This window comes from Carcharhinus amblyrhynchos, chromosome 14 (genome assembly GCF_965287045.1).
Source record: "Carcharhinus amblyrhynchos chromosome 14, sCarAmb.v2.hapA, whole genome shotgun sequence".
NCBI classification, from domain to species: Eukaryota; Metazoa; Chordata; class Chondrichthyes; order Carcharhiniformes; family Carcharhinidae; genus Carcharhinus; species Carcharhinus amblyrhynchos.
Window position 1 is genome coordinate 45,103,016 of NC_137337.1, and position 17,175 is coordinate 45,120,190.

At 38.8% G+C, this 17,175-nt stretch overlaps 1 protein-coding gene across 2 annotated transcripts; it reads left to right on the forward strand.

Annotated features, from left to right (window-relative positions):
* Positions 1-1,192: 1,192 nt before the first annotated feature.
* Positions 1,193-15,335, forward strand: lrfn5a (leucine rich repeat and fibronectin type III domain containing 5a). Of its 2 annotated transcripts, none has more exons than XM_080201998.1 (3): positions 1,193-1,929; positions 10,767-12,177; positions 12,899-15,335. In XM_080201998.1, the coding sequence occupies exons 2-3, from the start codon at positions 10,787-10,789 to the stop codon at positions 13,830-13,832; spliced, it is 2,325 nt and encodes a 774-aa protein (XP_080058124.1). In that variant the 5' UTR covers positions 1,193-1,929; positions 10,767-10,786; the 3' UTR covers positions 13,833-15,335. The 2 variants fall into 2 exon arrangements, with proteins under 2 accessions (XP_080058124.1, XP_080058125.1); XM_080201999.1 differs by lacking the exon at positions 1,193-1,929 and adding an exon at positions 2,085-2,138.
* The last annotated feature ends 1,840 nt before the right edge of the window (positions 15,336-17,175 follow it).

Below are 17,175 nucleotides of genomic sequence, written 5' to 3' on the forward strand. Positions count from 1 at the left end.
TTACATAAGAGCAGTTGGTCAGGTTGTCACTGCAGAACAAGTTTCTTACATTGAAACAATCCCATACCGATGCAACGTGAGGCACAGTGCAGAGTAAACAGCCATAGAAACATACCAATACAAAATAATTAAGTCCAGGACTGATATTTCAGCGCCATTTTCAAGTATTAAAGACAATACTGAGCCACAATTAGAATGACCTCGTGTCCTATGTCCATTTCTGTTAACTGAGACAAATTAGGTTTGCAGGTAATCCTAATTAATCTCCAAATGACAGAGACGAGGGATTTAAAAATTAGGCCACGTTTGAAAGTACTGCTTTCTCAGTCAGAAAGCACAGACTGCACTTTTGCAGAAGTAAGGAAAAGAAAAACAAGTTATAGTAACACTTAGATCCTTGTTCAGGAAACACTATGCTCCTGCCAGCTCTGGACTTTCGAGGCCGACTCCTCCTTGTTGCTCTCTCTGGTGAAATTGCAGGTTGTTCAAGTGGCCTCAGGAAGAGTGTGATGGCTGTGGAAAGCAGCCCGTGATCTCTTCTATCTTCCTTCAGAATGTTATCCCTTTTAATCATGTCTGGAACCAGAACATTTTCAAGAGGAAAGTAGGAGTATTCATTCAGCTTAAGAGCCCTCACATGTGTTTTAGACTTGTCAAAATCGTTCGAGAAAATGGCAAACACTGAAGCGGGTAGAAGGATGTCCCAAAACCCCGCTCCCTCAGTTAATTAAAGGAGCCACCTTCTCTCCCCCCGCAAGGGCTGTGTTCCTCTGTCACGCAGGAATCTCTGAGGGTCTCTCTGCAGAATTCCTTTCCCACTCAGAGGTGGGGGCAGATGTGTCAATTTGTATTCTTGACCTTTTACGGCCGGACATTCCCCCACTGTGACTTGTTCTGAGCGACCGCACAACAACACCCTATTTTTTTGTGGTCCACAGAATCTACAAAAAAGAAACTAAGCTTGACAGCACTTCTTAACAAGTTTCCCTGAGTGGCAGTCAGCAGACAGAAGCAGCCTGAGCGATTCCTCCTCTATTCTCTCCGCCTCCTGACCATTTAGGGTTTGTGCTCTCTCTCTCTCTCTTTCTCTGTATGCTCGAGAAGGAACCCACCCTTGCAGAGAACTTGATGTGATGCCACCGTCAGTGGTGCAAAGCATTGTCTCTACCTCTATGAGGACACAGGAGTGATATTGGTGTACGTGTATCCAGGGCTTGGGCTTGTTTGCGTGTGTTTTGCACGCAATTAGAATTGCATTGGCTTAGCATTGCTGGTTCTCCTTCCCAATGCCAAAGTGGCCGAGAGAGCTTTCTGAAGACAACCATCCCGTACACTGAGACAAGAGATGGGGGCAGAGAAATGTGCCACTCGATCACTCTGAGGATTAACTCAGCGTGGAGGCTGCGCTGGGGGAAGTACTAGGTGCAACGGTGCAATATTGCCTGCTGAGATCTGATCTGACTTTCCCATCTCAGCCACTTTGGTCGCTCTCACTGCAGAGACGTTTGGTTAGCTCAGAGAGCAGCAGATTTTTTTTTGTGCCGCGCGCTTGATGCAGAGGGGGAAAAAAGCAGCTCTGGGTTCCGACTGTATCTGAGCAGGAGAGCCAGAGCGGCGCTTGAATGGACGGAGGAAAGACATCTCCCCGCTGTCCGGGGCGCCCTGGAAAATGTGGATGGTGAAGTTGCACTGCGAGGATGATGTGCGTAAAGCTCTGAATTGAAGGGGTTTTTATTTCTCTCTGCACACACGGATGGCAATTTGGCTCTGGCGGCTTTAAGAAATGGCCCTTTCGGAGCACCTCGCCACAGAGAACAGTGCACCGTGCAGATCCTGTAGATTTTAAACAGGGACCAGAGGAAATGAAAAAGAGATGACGAGTGAAAAGATCCTTAGCTAACTGGGCAGGGCTGATGTTCGATCTTAAAGGTAACTCTGAGATTTGGGCATGTTTGTCACTCCTAATCTGTTTGATTTTTTTTGTCCCCCCCCCTCAATGCAAGCTCTAACATATTCATTTAGCAGCGAATCGCGCTTGTGTGTGTGTTTGCTGTACTGCACAGTGTTCAGTGTCTAGTGGCCATCGCGTACTGGTCAAGGTATTCATGCTGCATCGCAAGGCAAGATTCAACTTAAAGGTTTGTGTGTGTGTGTGTTTTTAAATTTAAACTTGATACAGATACCTTGCAAGGTCAGTGTAGCCTTTGGGACGCTAGCCGGAGTGTTTGGACTAAAATAAACAGTGGTTTGTCAGCCCATCTGCTATTCAAGATTGGGATTGTGGAACCGGCTGAAATCGAATGGATTAATTCCGCAGGCTGCTTAGGGAAATGTAATTGAAACGCTACGCTCGACAGATCAGCTTTTACTGACTCTCTCTTTTGCACTGAAGAATTTGCAGAACATGCCCCTGCAAAATAAAGCAGAGATGCACCGCTGCCTTGTTCCCATCCCCTCGCCTCGAAAAAACAACCCGTGTAAATCGACCCAATTTACCAATGCTTACTTATGCCCTCCACCCTCAACACTTGGAGTCCCAGCAAGTGGCTTGTCCAAGGTGATGAGTGAATTGAGCAAATAAACTGTGTCGGAGAAGGAGGGGAGAGAAATATCTTATTTTCAGAGCTGCAGGAGTCTGCAGTGCCATTACATTACGGTACCCTAAGGTAAAGAGTCCCGTGAACAGCTCTCTAGTGTAACCAGGTTAAAAAAAAACAGCCACCGTACTGCAATTCTGCTGAGGTCTGGTGTTATTTGGGGCATGCGTCTGCTACACTGAACATTACAAAGAGAGACCCGAGGAGATACACTTGTGTACAGCCCCAGGTTCCAGTGACGGTGTTATAAAAAAGACAAGGGAGGATTGACCTCTCGATTTAAAATATGGTCGAAGTTTCCTTTACTGAAAAGCCACCATGTTCATGACTGTACCTTTTCTTAAGCGAGAGTTTTCCCTATAATGATGTCTCCCTCTGTCACGTAGGTCCCCTGTGAATTAATCATTATTCTCCTATCAACAACAAAAATACAGTAAATCCTTATTGGAAGAAATATCCACCCTGTGTCAAGGGAGCATTGGTGTTCAGTTTGTTAACCACATCCTCCTGGTTTTTAATATATGTTTGTTCCTCTCTAAGACCTTGCTTAATTATTGATTACTTAGAACAGTGGGGTAATGACAGAAATGATGGAGGTTTTGGAGACAAGTTATTGTTCTTAATTTACCTCGTCTGTGTCCCAGTTTATGATCCTTACCAATATGGTCCAGTAATGCTTGCGGAGGTTAACAAGATCAATTGCTCGAGACTTGCCTCATAAATGTTAAATGTCATATTGTAACAACTGAATTATTCAAAGCTCTAATGCTCATTTGGCACTGATGACCAAAATTGTACAGATATAATTCTTGTTTTAAGAAAATAGCTCTCTTTGAGCAAAAGAACAGAGGTGATAAGAGAGATATTGTTCATCCAACAAAATAGACTAAAAATGGCTCACATTGACGTCTAATTTTGAACAGTTGGTTAAAGACTCATCTGCCTTTTATGTCAATACTTAATTGCTGCATTTCAGCATGTTGTACCAATGACATTAACAATTCATGGCAAAACTGCAGCCTGGACTTTGCTGCCTGGTGGTGCTAGAATTCAGGTTATGCCTTCTTTTCAGCATAGAAAAAGGCAGTGACATCCCTGTCAGCTGAATAACTCAGGAGGCTAGAATGAGACAAGACTATTGCTGCAGGAAACTTCAAAGGTGACAGTCTATCTATTCGATTGGGCGTCAGATTGGCAATATGCTTGTGCCTTACTTGTGTTAATTAATCCAAAAGGGACAAATAGCAGTATCGTCTGAAAGTGCAACAAAACTAATCTTGATATTATTCGACCCAAAGTGTCAAATTACTTTGCCATGGCCACAGATTCTCTAGTTAATGAATGCACAGCAGCCTGTATTATCCTGTGACCTTTACAATTGTGATCTTTAGAATGTTATTAGGCCTTGTTGTTATATGTTATTTCCAAAGATAATGCAAAATGAATCATTATGGCATTTCTGTGGCTAATGCTATTTAAAACAAGCTCTGCCATTGAGCAGGCTGATATGTGCTGACAGCCTGGTCTTGATCACCACGTTTCCAGTATAAGTGCTAAATGAATGGAATATATAAGCTGCATTCATCGAGTTCCTGCAGCATACAACATTACTGGAGAGAAAAAAATAAATCTCAACAAAAATGCTAACTTGGACATGCAATATTTGCAGATCTCACCTTTCTCTTAAGTGTCATGCATATATATTCTGTCACTTCACAAACAACTGCATGTCAAAAATTGTTGCAGCCTGCATTGAAAAATGGAGAGACAGTGCTACAATGAGTCTGCGTTCCTCTGGCTGCAGCATTACAAAGCTGATTTCTGTGAAGTTACTATGGCATGAATGATTTTAAGACAATAGGTCAGTGCACTGGAAGGCAATTGTACTGAACCTTCTGACGTCTGCATGACAGTCCAACAATTTTTTTTCCCAGTCCGTTTGAGATCCATTCTCCCTTCCACAGCACAATATCATGGTACGTTGCTGCAAATCAGCGTCAAGCCAGAACTTGAAAGAACTTGATCTTAATTAAAATGTTGAATGAGAAAAAAAACTGTTTAGCAGTTGGTCTGGGCATTTGTACATGGCTGTGTAGTCATTTGGCAACTGAGTGCAGGTCACTGGAATTTAGGAGGACTGATGCAGTGTTATAGTGTCTTGATGATGTAAATATCCTGTTACTATGAAAGTCTCAAATGCCCAATATTACCAATAGCTGTGAATACTTCGTCACCGGATTCCTAAAGACAGGTTGACCATCGCTGAAAGTTAATTCACATTCATTCATTTTTGCCAGTTACTATTCTTTTGATTTTTTTTCTGCATTTTATCCTCACTTATTTATTTTCAAAGGATTTATTGCTTTACAAATCCACTTTTCTATTCATTTCTCCTTCCTTCCCACTCCTATTTCCTCTCTAACTCTCTCCAATCACGTTCTCTATTCCCCGTGGTCTCATTGCTTTTTTGCTGGTTTCTCTCCATTTGGATTTTACATGTTTTTAATTGTCTTTTTGTGTTTGTTCTTCTACATTCTGGATATTATTGTATAAATTTTCATTTTGCACATTTATATTTTCTTCCTTTTCCTTTTCTTGCTGCAATCATTTCAATCGATTCCTCTTTTGTCCTTAAGCTGATTCAGGGACAATTAAATAATTTCCAGATGGTCCCTAATGCCCAGGAAATGTTAACCCTGCTCTGAAGCTTACTGTAAAGAATGTGTAGACATTTTCCAAGTCCAAATAATTTTAAATGCAGTTATGTTTAAACAATCCGAAGCAATTCTAAAATGTCTGGCAAGAGATTTTTTTTAACCATTTAATGGAATATGTAATATTTCTCAATGAACTACTGACTATTTTTGTCTCATTCAACAACTGAGAAAAGACAAGCTGAATTGAAACCTTGTTAAATATCACACAAGGTTTGGCCCACATAGCACACATAGTGCCACACATGAAGTAATTGCCAATGCAATTTACACATGTGACCTACCCAAAATCCATTTCATTGGGGCAGAGGGCAGACAATAAGGAAGGTTTAGCATACTGGTGCTATATGACATTTCAAATCATAAAGTGCTTGAAATATGTAGCCTTGAAACTTTAGCAAAATAAGCTAGATTCTAATAATGATGCAAAACTCTATTGCTACCACCATAGTAGAGCTCTGATTTTCTTCAGTGGATTTTTCGTCTTGTAAAGTTACCTTGCCAAACAATGGTAACTCTTCAGCCATATAAGTATTCACATAAATAAATTTTAGTTAATTAGCCATTGTTATTCTTTACTGAGCTTTTAAAAATAGAACTTAATGATATCCTGTGCAGTTGGATCTCTCCAAAAGAAAATTTCAATCAAAATGGGGATTTGGGTACATTTAAATTATGGTCACCAAAAATTTTGATCTCTTATTATAGCTATTAACTTCAATAGAAATTTTATTTGGTCAATTAAAGAAGAAACAAAATCAAAGGTGTATTTATTTGAGCAGTTGACAGACATTGGTATCCAAGGCCTTAGAAAATTGGAGCACTGTTAAACTTTGACCAGTAAAGCTGTCAATTGGTCATGATAACAGACGGAAGAGAGAGGAACTCATAAAATGTCAGACCACATGGCTGTCACTAGGTCACAAAACTAATCAACATGATTCACCTTGTTCCATTTCAGATTGATTCACAGTCATAAAGCAACATTATTAAAAAGTGTTTTCTGGGAATGAGAGCCTAATCAACACCAAAGAATCCTGAATTGGACCATTACATTTTTTTTTATGAATGTCTGAATCTGACTCTGCTGGGATAATTCAAGCTGGGAAATCACTGTCCATATAAATGCTGTGAATGTCCATTTTTATATTTACAAGTGGAAAGAACAAAAGCCTCAATATTTCAGATAATCATTCTATTTATCATAGTTTGAAAATCCACAAATGCAACCATTATATACTGGAAGGAAGCTTTCATGTAGTGACAACATATCTAATGGAGTGATATCTTCTCCCCAACCCAATGTTTCTCAGATCACTTACTTTAACATAATCTACCATTTTGCCATTGTAATCTCTTAGGGAATTTCTACCTTTGTAAAATATAATGAACAGGAACCCTGACAAATAAGTGTAATTTAGTCAACAATTATATGGATGATGTTTTATTTTAAAAAGTATGGATTTGAAGCCATAATGTTTGTGGCAAATCAGAAATATTTGACACTGTTGGAATTGCACAAACATTTCTGTGATTAATGCTTAGATTCATCTGGACTGTAATACATACCACAGCATTAAGTCAATGGCATCACTGGCCTGTAACTGATGTACATGCAGATGATCATAAATTTATTGATCAAAACCTGAATTGAATTGATCTTCAACTTAAGTTGGCCATTGTCCTTTCTATCATAACAACCTACTTATTATGTGAGCTTTATTTAAACTATAATAAAGGTGCAATGTGACAGTAGGACAGACAGGTTAATGTGAAGCTGAATTCAGGAGAATTGTTTAGAACAGGATTGAGACTTTCTGACAATTGTTGTCCACAATTTTATCTTTCGGCACCTTTATTAATTTGATTCATTATAATTCAAAAATAATACTGAAAATCATATGTTGCTTTCTTTTTGATGTACTGTGCAATCTGTCACATCACAGCAGGATTTGAAAGAGTATTGTAAATTGACAGCCTTATTATTGCTGGATGCAACTGTGCCAATGGATTTTTTTTAATATAACAGGTTATGAAAAATTCTAACACTGCACCATTAACAAACTTACCATTTTACATTCCAGCCCTGGTGAGCTGCCTCTAACATTGCTACTGAGCAGTCACACAGTGGAATTTTGACTGCATTGTGACTGCTTCAAAATTTTTTTGAAATAATCACATTACTAGTTGGAATTCTAGAGAGGGTGTTTGACTATAATGAATATTAATGCAGTATTGTGTCTGTGTCTTGCCTACACTTCTGTAATTTAGAATGACTGTCATTACAATTCTTCTGCAGCTACGAATGAGACTATTTGTTAAACTGGAGACTTTTAATTACACTATCTGAAGTTCTTAATGACACATTAAGGCCTCAAATTACCCAAAATCTAGCCATACATTTTCCATTTAACATTTTCTACCTCAGAGCAATAATTAGAAAATTAGCGACCAAATCAGGAACAGTTCCTTTTTGAAATGCTGAACTCTGTGATATGGAGGACACAGGTAAAATTGCTTTAAAGTCTTCTGCCAAATCATTTGTGTGAGTTAAAAATAAGCATTCAATTTTATGGTACAGGCTAGGTATATTTCCCTCAAAATAATCAGCAGAAATTTTTGTCAACTAATGATACCATTTTCATTTGCGACAACATTCACAATTTTTATATTATTAATCATTTTACACATAGCATCATAGTCTTAGCTGTCTGCAAAACCTTACTTACAGGAATAGGTTTTCCAGTCATACTCCCCATGTTAACATCTGACATTGAACTGCTTATTATTCACTATTTATAATGGAAATTCTTGTAACAATCCTAATGAGAAACAGTCTATCTGAACAGATGATTTTTAGATCTGCATTGTTGAGGAACTAATTAAATCATGAAAGACAAATTTACAGAAGAAATGTTTGACTTTGTGCAGTAACTTAATTTCCAAAATTTAGCTTGAAAGAAAATTAAACAAAATCGATGCAACACGGAATAACTATCCATTGAAATATATTTTGCCCCTTTCAACAATTTCATTAAGATTTCTAAAGCCTGACTCAAAAAAAAGATTACAATTGGATAGTATTTAACCTCAAACGGTTGGATGGACATTCTGCCCATTCTGAGCATGTGAAAAATTGCAGTGTCCCAGAATATATCATTATTGATTGAAAAATAAGGGTTTTTCAACTTATTATTTAAGGGGTTAATGTTACTTTGTTTCTGTGATTTTTAAACAGCTGAAAATTAATTTCTCAAACATTTACTTCGAGCAATTTTCATTCAAAACAGTAACAGCTTTTCTATTAAGAAATTCTCAAGTAGACTGTCGTTGTGATTACAAACAGCTCTGGTTTCTTTTTTACTCCATTTTAATTTTCACCAAAAATTGTTTACTGGGAATGAATCTTTTCCTTAGTCAAAAATCTTTATCTTCTGAACCATTTTGCAGCTGGAATGATTTAAAAAAAAAACTAGGAAACTGTATAAACAATGCATGTTTGAATATGATCATAAGATCATTAATGCTCTTCGTGGAAATTTACGTGTGCCTAAGGTTACATGAATCAGCAACCTCACCAGTGACCTAGATGCTTTGTGGCTGGTAACAAAAGCAAAATGGAATGAATGGTTGGATGAGATGCCTGATGGTGCAATGGAGGTTGCTGATAATAAGACTGGAGGTGAGGGTACAGTGATAAGGGGCGAATTCAGGCCTCACATTCCAAAAAGGGCCAAGAGTACGTTGGGTGCCATTTTCTTAACCCTGGCTCAATATTATTCAATCCTGACAACGTCAGTTTGCCACCCCAATTGCTGTTAAGACCACTTCTCAGCTTGAGTTGAATCCACAACTTCCCTCCCTTCTCAGAGCCTGGAACACCTCAAAATTCTCAAGACTTAACTTCCTGGGCTCCTTGACTCAAGGGCTACTCTTAAAATTCCTGTTTCTGGGGATTTTGTTCTCTGATATGCTCAGGTGCTTTTTCCAGGGTTTCCAGAAGCCAGTACTCGCTGAAGTGTTCCCAGTGTCCCCTCTACATTGAATACCCTGACCCTTTCTCAGGGCCCCAGCTGTCATGATTGAATGTCGATAAATCAGGTGCCCTGAAGAAGAGTTGTGTTAGACTCAAAACATTAACTGTGTTTCTCTTCCCTCAGCTGCTGCCAGACCTGCTGAGTTTTCCCAACATTTTCTGTTTTTATTATCCTGCTAGCAATCTTGTTCTCACACCTGGCACACTATGAGCAATGCTATGGGAGATTTGCTAGTGCATTTAATACTTTGTTTGCTATTCAGACTCCTATCATTATCACATTTTTACATGCACATCGCAGAAATAAAAATTCTAACAAGGAACAAATTATTTTTCAGTGGAGTACATCACATTTCGAATTTACTATTAGTTTTGCTAAACAGCTTAGTTTGTGTTGTCTTCACAGAATGCAAATTTGTCTTTAAGGGCTCTCAGTTGCCATATATTTTTCAGAGTGTGGTTAATAATTGAATAGATTTTTCTGTTGTATGGAGTTTGATGTGTGTATAGGTCTAATCAATATTTCAATAAATTATTAAAACTGCATTATACTTTCCTTAACTTTTTACATTATCAGTTCTATTTTAAGACATTCATTTGACCAATGTCCCTTTACATCTTAAAGGGAAGACGATGGCCTAGTAGTATTATTGCTCGACTATTAATCTAGAAACCCAGCTAATGTTCTGAGAACCTGGGTTCGAATGCCACCGTGTCAGATAGTGGAATTTGAATTCAATAATAAATATCTGGAATTAAGAATCTATTGATAACCATGTTAGCTTTGGAAAAACCCATCTGGTTCACCAATGTCCTTCAGGGAAGGAAATCTGCAATCCTTACCTGGTCTAGCCTACATGTGACTCCAGAGCCACAGCAATAAGGTTGACTCTTAACTGCCCTCGAAGGACCAGTATGAATGGGCAATGAATGCTGGTCAGCCAGTGATGCCCATGTCCCATGAATTAAAAAAAAATCTTACATATTGCAATACTAATAGATCACCAGATAGTGTGGTTGATCTACTGCAAAGTTTCCATTAAAAGTTGATACTGATCCCACGATTCAAGGGTGTACAGAAGTGGGCCAGAGTTCCCTAGCTTTCTACTTTTCCCTTGTGCATAAATAGCTTTCATTAGCATCCCTCAGCCAAGTTTGGGGATCCAACATGTAGAGTATTCCAGATGTAAACCTATCTCTGGTTGCTGCAGTGGAGTAACACATGAGCATAATGCATCATCATACTTCTCAATACTCAAAACAAAATCAATGCATTTACACTGAAAATTATTCAGGATAATCCCTTTAATAGTCTTTGCTCTTGAAAATGCTTTAGAACAAGTGGAGTAAAGTGTTCATAATGAGTGAACGATTATTGTTTCCTCCATTTATCTTCTAAACGTTCTGTTTCTATTCCAGGCTAGTTAACCTGATTTACAATGGAAAAACTGCTTTTTTATCTGCTGTTAATTGGTATGACAGTGAAGGCCCAGGTCTGTCCCAAGCGTTGCATCTGTCAGAATCTATCTCCAAATCTTGCAACTCTTTGTGCCAAAAAAGGACTTCTCTTTGTCCCATCGAACATTGACAGAAGGACAGTGGAGCTGCGTTTAGGGGATAATTTCATCACAATCATTAAAAGAAAAGACTTTGCTAACATGACCAGCCTGGTTGACCTTACGTTGTCAAGGAATACAATAAATTATGTTGCACCACAGGCTTTTGCTGACTTGCGCAATCTGCGGGCCTTACATTTGAACAGCAACAGACTAACCCAGATAACAAATGACATATTTAGTGGACTTTCGAACCTTCACCATTTAGTAGTCAATAACAATCAACTGATTGACATTTCTTCTGAAGCTTTTAATGATATTTTATTGTCTCTTGAAGAGTTGGATGTATCCTACAATAATTTAAAATCTATTCCCTGGGAAGCAGTTCAGAAGATGGTCAACTTGCACACGTTCAGCATGGACCATAACATGATTGAACAAATTGATGAGGGGACCTTCTCTCACCTTCACAAGTTGACTCGATTGGATATGACATCCAATAAATTGCGGAAGCTGCCACCTGATCCTTTATTCACTAGAGCTCAGGTACTAACCTTCTCAGGACACTTGAACCCACCAAGTTTCACATTAAGTTTTGGAGGGAATCCCTTGCATTGCAACTGTGAGTTATTGTGGCTGCGCCGTCTCTCAAGAGATGATGACTTGGAGACCTGTGCCTCACCTCCGCATCTAACAGGCCGCTACTTCTGGTCAATTCCAGAAGAAGAGTTCATCTGTGATCAGCCACTGATCACTCGCTACACACACGAACTCAGAGTTTTAGAAGGACAACGGGCAACACTGAAGTGCAAGGCAATTGGGGACCCAGATCCTTCCATCCACTGGACCTCGCCTGAAGGGAAGCTCATTTCAAATTCATCGCGGACAGCTTTGTACAATAATGGAACCTTAGACATCCTCATAACTACTGTCAAGGATACAGGCACTTTCACCTGCATTGCTTCGAATGCTGCTGGAGAAACCACTGCGGTGGTGGAACTTCACATCATCAAACTCCCACATTTAGTCAACAGTACAAACCACATTCATGAGCCTGATCCTGGCTCATCAGACATTTCAACTTCTACTAAATCTGGTTCAAACACGAGTAATAGTGTCAGTGACACCAAGGCCAAACCAGAAAAGAGGGTGGCAGTTGCTGAAACATCATCATCTTCGGCACTTATTAAATTTAATTTGCAACATAATATCCCTGGTATCCGTATGTTCCAGATTCAGTATAATGGTTCTTATGATGACTCGCTTGTTTACAGGTAAGCTCTCTCAGTTGTTTCTCCACTCTAGTTCAGTACTTAATCAGTTGGCCCTAAATCGATTTTGCTGCCGCAGTTTTTTTTTTATTGTGGTGCATTAGTGGAGGTGAAACCACTGTCACATTACAGCTTCGTGTGAGCTTTGGAAGGATATGATCAATTATTAATGCAAAGCTTTCCTCTGCATGGTAATAAACAAGCAAGTGTAAAGCTCTTATAATACTGTGCTGATCCTTAATCCTGTGCTGTAATCTTACATTATTCTGTGCATGCTAGCACATCACGGTTCATGTCTGTCTGCGAAAGGTTGGCTATTGTGCGATGACACTGAGAATAAAAGCTGCAAAGCACATTTCAGATTAAAACATCCAAAATCAATCAGACAATGACTTCCTCAGTAATTGATCCATTTGCTTTGTAGTTCACTTTCATGTAGGTTTAAAGATTTTTTTTTGTCCCTCTATATATTTAAAAAAAAATCCCTTTTAATTTCAAATGCTTTTAAAAAAAATCAACACCCCAGTAATATGATCTGTAAGTCCACCAATGAGTTTTTTTTTAGCTTTTTTTACAGTTTAAATAAGATACAGCTATTTTCCCCTACGGTTCCTTCAAAATGTATGTAGCGTTCGATTATAGTGATAATAATAGAGCTATTTTTGCTAATTAAGAGAATGAATGTTTAAAGATTCACTAATGAAGTCCATATATTGTCTCTCAGAATGATTCCTTCCACAAGCAAAAGTTTCCTTGTTACTAACCTGGCTGCGGGAACACAGTATGACTTATGTGTCTTAGCAATCTACGATGATGGTATCACCTCCCTCACAGCTACTAGGGTTGTTGGCTGCATACAGTTTACCACAGACCAGGATTATGTTCGCTGCCATTTTATGCCATCTCAGTTTCTGGGAGGAACCATGATAATTATAATCGGTGGAATTATCGTGGCCTCTGTGCTGGTCTTCATTATCATACTAATGATTAGATACAAGGTGTGCAACAATAATGACCCACACAAGATGACAAAAGTCAGCAACGTCTATTCTCAGACAAATGGGGCTCATTTACAAATGTGCAGTGGAATATTAGCCCACTCAAATTCTAAAGTCATCATGGCACACGAAGAGAACACACAGTACCATAAAGACCCCAAACCACAGCCGTCAGATTCTGCCGTGAGCCAGGACTGTGCTACCACTACCTCCATCGTGCCACCTGACTGGACTACAGGTGTTACTGCATCTCAAAAGCTGAAAAGAAAGGCTGGGCCAAAGTCAAGTGTCGAAAGACCAACGGAAGCTTTCACCAATGTTGAGTCATCCAAAAAGAAAAGGGAAAATACTGCAGTTTTACAGAAGCCCCCTTGTGCTCCAGTTTCTCTGAAAGAGACTCCCACATTTAGACGAGCACAATCAAAGTCCATTAAATACCTTACTCTGCCGACAGAAACGAGCAGAGCGAAGCGGAGATATTCGCTCAATGGAGATTTATCAGAGTATCACTGCTATACTCATTCACAAAAGATTAGCAGCCTGTGGTCAAAAAGGAGCATGTCAATGAATGGGATGTTATTACAGTTAGAAAACTCTGATGGTGACAGTGGGAAAGCCACTTTTTCAAGTTCTGAGTGGATAATGGAGAGCACCGTGTGACATTTCAACAGTGTTAGTGAAGGAGCACTGCCTTGTAACAGTTTGGGAATTCTATGCTTGTCTTTCTGTTCGATGGCATGGTTCCAGCAAGGTGGGTAATGGAACTGGCTCATGCACGCAATTCTTCGATAGATACAACAGGCAGCACCGAAAGACATAAAGGTAAAGCACGATTTTGCACCAGTGCCTTATCCTGCTTTAGGATTGGCTTTCTGGTTCTGGAGTATGGGGATAAATGAGTGAAATTTTTTCACAGAAGCCTTTGACCAAGGAAATATGGTTTCCTGCATCTTAAAGAAAAAAAAGCCTATTTATGGACTACTTAATAAATTGATATTTTTTAAAAATTGAGCTGTAATTTTCTTTTCAGTGACAATGGTAAATGCCTTTTGTTTTCAGGCAAATGCTGTACAGATAAAACAACTTTGTGTTGTTATGTTGTGTACAATAAAGAATTAAATAAGTATACTCGGGCAGTGTTAGTACAATGAGTAGCTGTTATATGTGCAATTAGGCAGGGCCTGGAAATTGTGGGTTGCCCAGCCGGGACTGGTGGAGGTACTCCATACTGCCAGCTAAGTAATCTAAAATGATTGAACTTCCATAATAAGGGTGCCAGTCCTGTATCAGAAAAAGTAATGGTTGTGGTAATGTAATCTTCGCATTTAAATCAAGTATTCATAGTCTGACTACCACTCAAAGGAGCCATTAAATGAAAATATTGCCACTCAAAGGAGCTGCATTAAGGCCTGCTACTGAAGTGTTTTCAACTGGTTCAAAAGCTATTTTTGTGAAATTACCCAAACACAAAAATACATCAAGAAAAATGGTATAAACTAGAATGTGCAAAGAATATGAAAAACAGATTTATTTAGTCTAATACCAGGCCAAGCATTCAAATAGAAAGACATTCTAAGCAAAGCACATTCCTATAGTGTGATATTTGAAGAACCCAACTGCTAAAATCATTATTTACCTGGTAGAAATGAGCAAAAGGACAACATTTCAGATTAATGGGCTGGTGTGGTCTGAGCCAAAGCACAGCCAAACACAATCACAGTTTTGAGCCATTTAACTACTGAGAGAAATTCAATAGTGCTATTGGAAACTCTGTGCCAAGATTTTTCTCAAGCGTGGGATTGTATTTCTTGTCAGAGAACGTGATTATCCATTTTTTTTCAAGAAATGCAAAATCTGAAGCAAGCTGATAAAATCCTGGCTGTGCCCCAGCCCACATCCAACCAACCCAGTTAATGAAGGTTTCGACCTTGTGTTGTGCTCACTCCTATTATCTGGTAAGCATTTTTAGACTCCTTTTAACATATGCAATTTGTAAAAACAGTGAAGCACACATTACATCATGGCTTGACCTAACCTGATGGAAACGCTTAAGATAGTCAATCCATCCAAGGATTTTACAAGGAGTGTTTTCTGAAACCTAGCAACAGAGTAACAAAGAATCTGGTTTTATTTTATCAGGAAGGTTTTACCCAGACCTGTCAAATTCACTCATTTCAATAAAAAAAAGTATAACCTGTTTCTATGTGTTTCGCTCTTTGAAAATAAAGTTTAGATATTTAAATGGGTTTGTAATCTGTCTGGATTTTTGTGTTGGTAAGCTCTTCTGAACATAGAGACTAAGCTGTGCAGTGAAATCCTTCTTAAAGAACTCCTGTATATTGAAACTAGCTCTATCTGATGATCCCACCAGCTCGACAAATGAATTAATGATTCAAACTGGGTGCCTCAGGAAACCAGCTGTCAGTAAAGGCTGTCTGACTCAAAGACAGTTTTAGAACTGGGCTTATCAGTATTTGTTTTAGTTTTCTCTTGGAGTGGCTAATGCGGCTTGAGGTGTAGATGTTTTCTGCTCAGCAACAAAAAGAAAATGTGAATGTGGATTGCTCTGAGGTAAAATCACAGAAATGTGCCATCATTGACTCATTCATTGCATTCAAGAGTTGCAATAAGGGTGCCTTTATTGTATTTTATTGAAGTCCACCCAGGTTGGAAGGGAGTAACTTCCATTATCCTAACTTTTGACATTTTTTCCCCAAACAATTCACTTATTGCAATCTATTGGTTGTCAAGATTCAGATGACAAGCTGAATATTAACAGGAAAAATCAAAACGTTTGTTTTTCTTCCCCTTAGTATTTTTCATAATAGCTCCAGGTTCCACGGTGAAAAATCTGTTCTGTAAACTGTCTGAAAATCACTTTGCAAATGCAAAATTTTTCCTTTTGTGTGTGCCTGGCTTACGTTAAACCTTTATTCTTCATTACTGTCTCCACACATTTCAGTGTTTTAAATTACAAACTGTTTCTCAAAACTGAAGCTAGATTCCTGTCTTACTATTTGAAAACTCAAAATTTTTGAATGTGTACCTTCAATCCTCTTTCGTTTTAGTAAGGAAGGAGTTAACAACACAGAAAGCAGATGCCATGTTAGCTTAGATAATGTAGGATGTTTGACCTGGTAAATTGCCAAAGAAATAGGCAACATCTGTAGTATAAAGAATTGATCAACATGTTATTTTGTTCATGCAAATGCTTTGTGTGATAGAAGCTGTGAAACTAGTCTGCAAAGTGCTTAAGCTGATATATAATTTCCCAATTAACATTATTAGGCTATTAGAACATTATTTTTGGCATTGATTAGTCCCGTTCCACCACCAACCCCTCCCCCGCCCACCCGCAGCAATGTGATGTATTTTTTCTATCACAGCTATACTAGTCTTTGCGTCAGGCTGCCTCCTTCATGCCAATCCGTGAGCAGTTTTGCATTGTAATCTCATGCCAGTTGAAAGCTGGATCAAATCTTGCCTTATGCACATTTTTTTTTACAGCCAGAGGGAATAGATATTCACTCCAGGAGTCTGAACTGGATTTGAACCATGAACAATGAAAGGATGGAATGTGAATGTACTGGCTGTACCACTGAGCGTGCTCTTAAAAAAATGCAAGTCAATTGTTTGTGAAGGAGAATAACTGTGGACCATTTGGCCTAAATTAGGACTGGCAGGATAAATGATTTAGGTACATTTATTTTTAATGCTTCTCAATCTCTTTGTAGAGTTTAGGCTTCTGAGCGACATGCTGATCTATTTTATCTCAGTAAAGTCGCATTATAGATCTCAGCAACAAGTACTATGCTATTCAGCATTAGATGGCATAGTGGAATTGCTTGATAGAGAAGATGCAGCACGGTTTCGTTAAGGGGAAGTCGTGTCTGACAAATCTATTGGAGTTCTATGAGGATGCGTCTAGGGCGGTGGATAGAGGAGAGCCGGTGCATGTGGTCTTTCTTGATTTTCAGAAGGCGTTTGACAAGGTACCTCACAA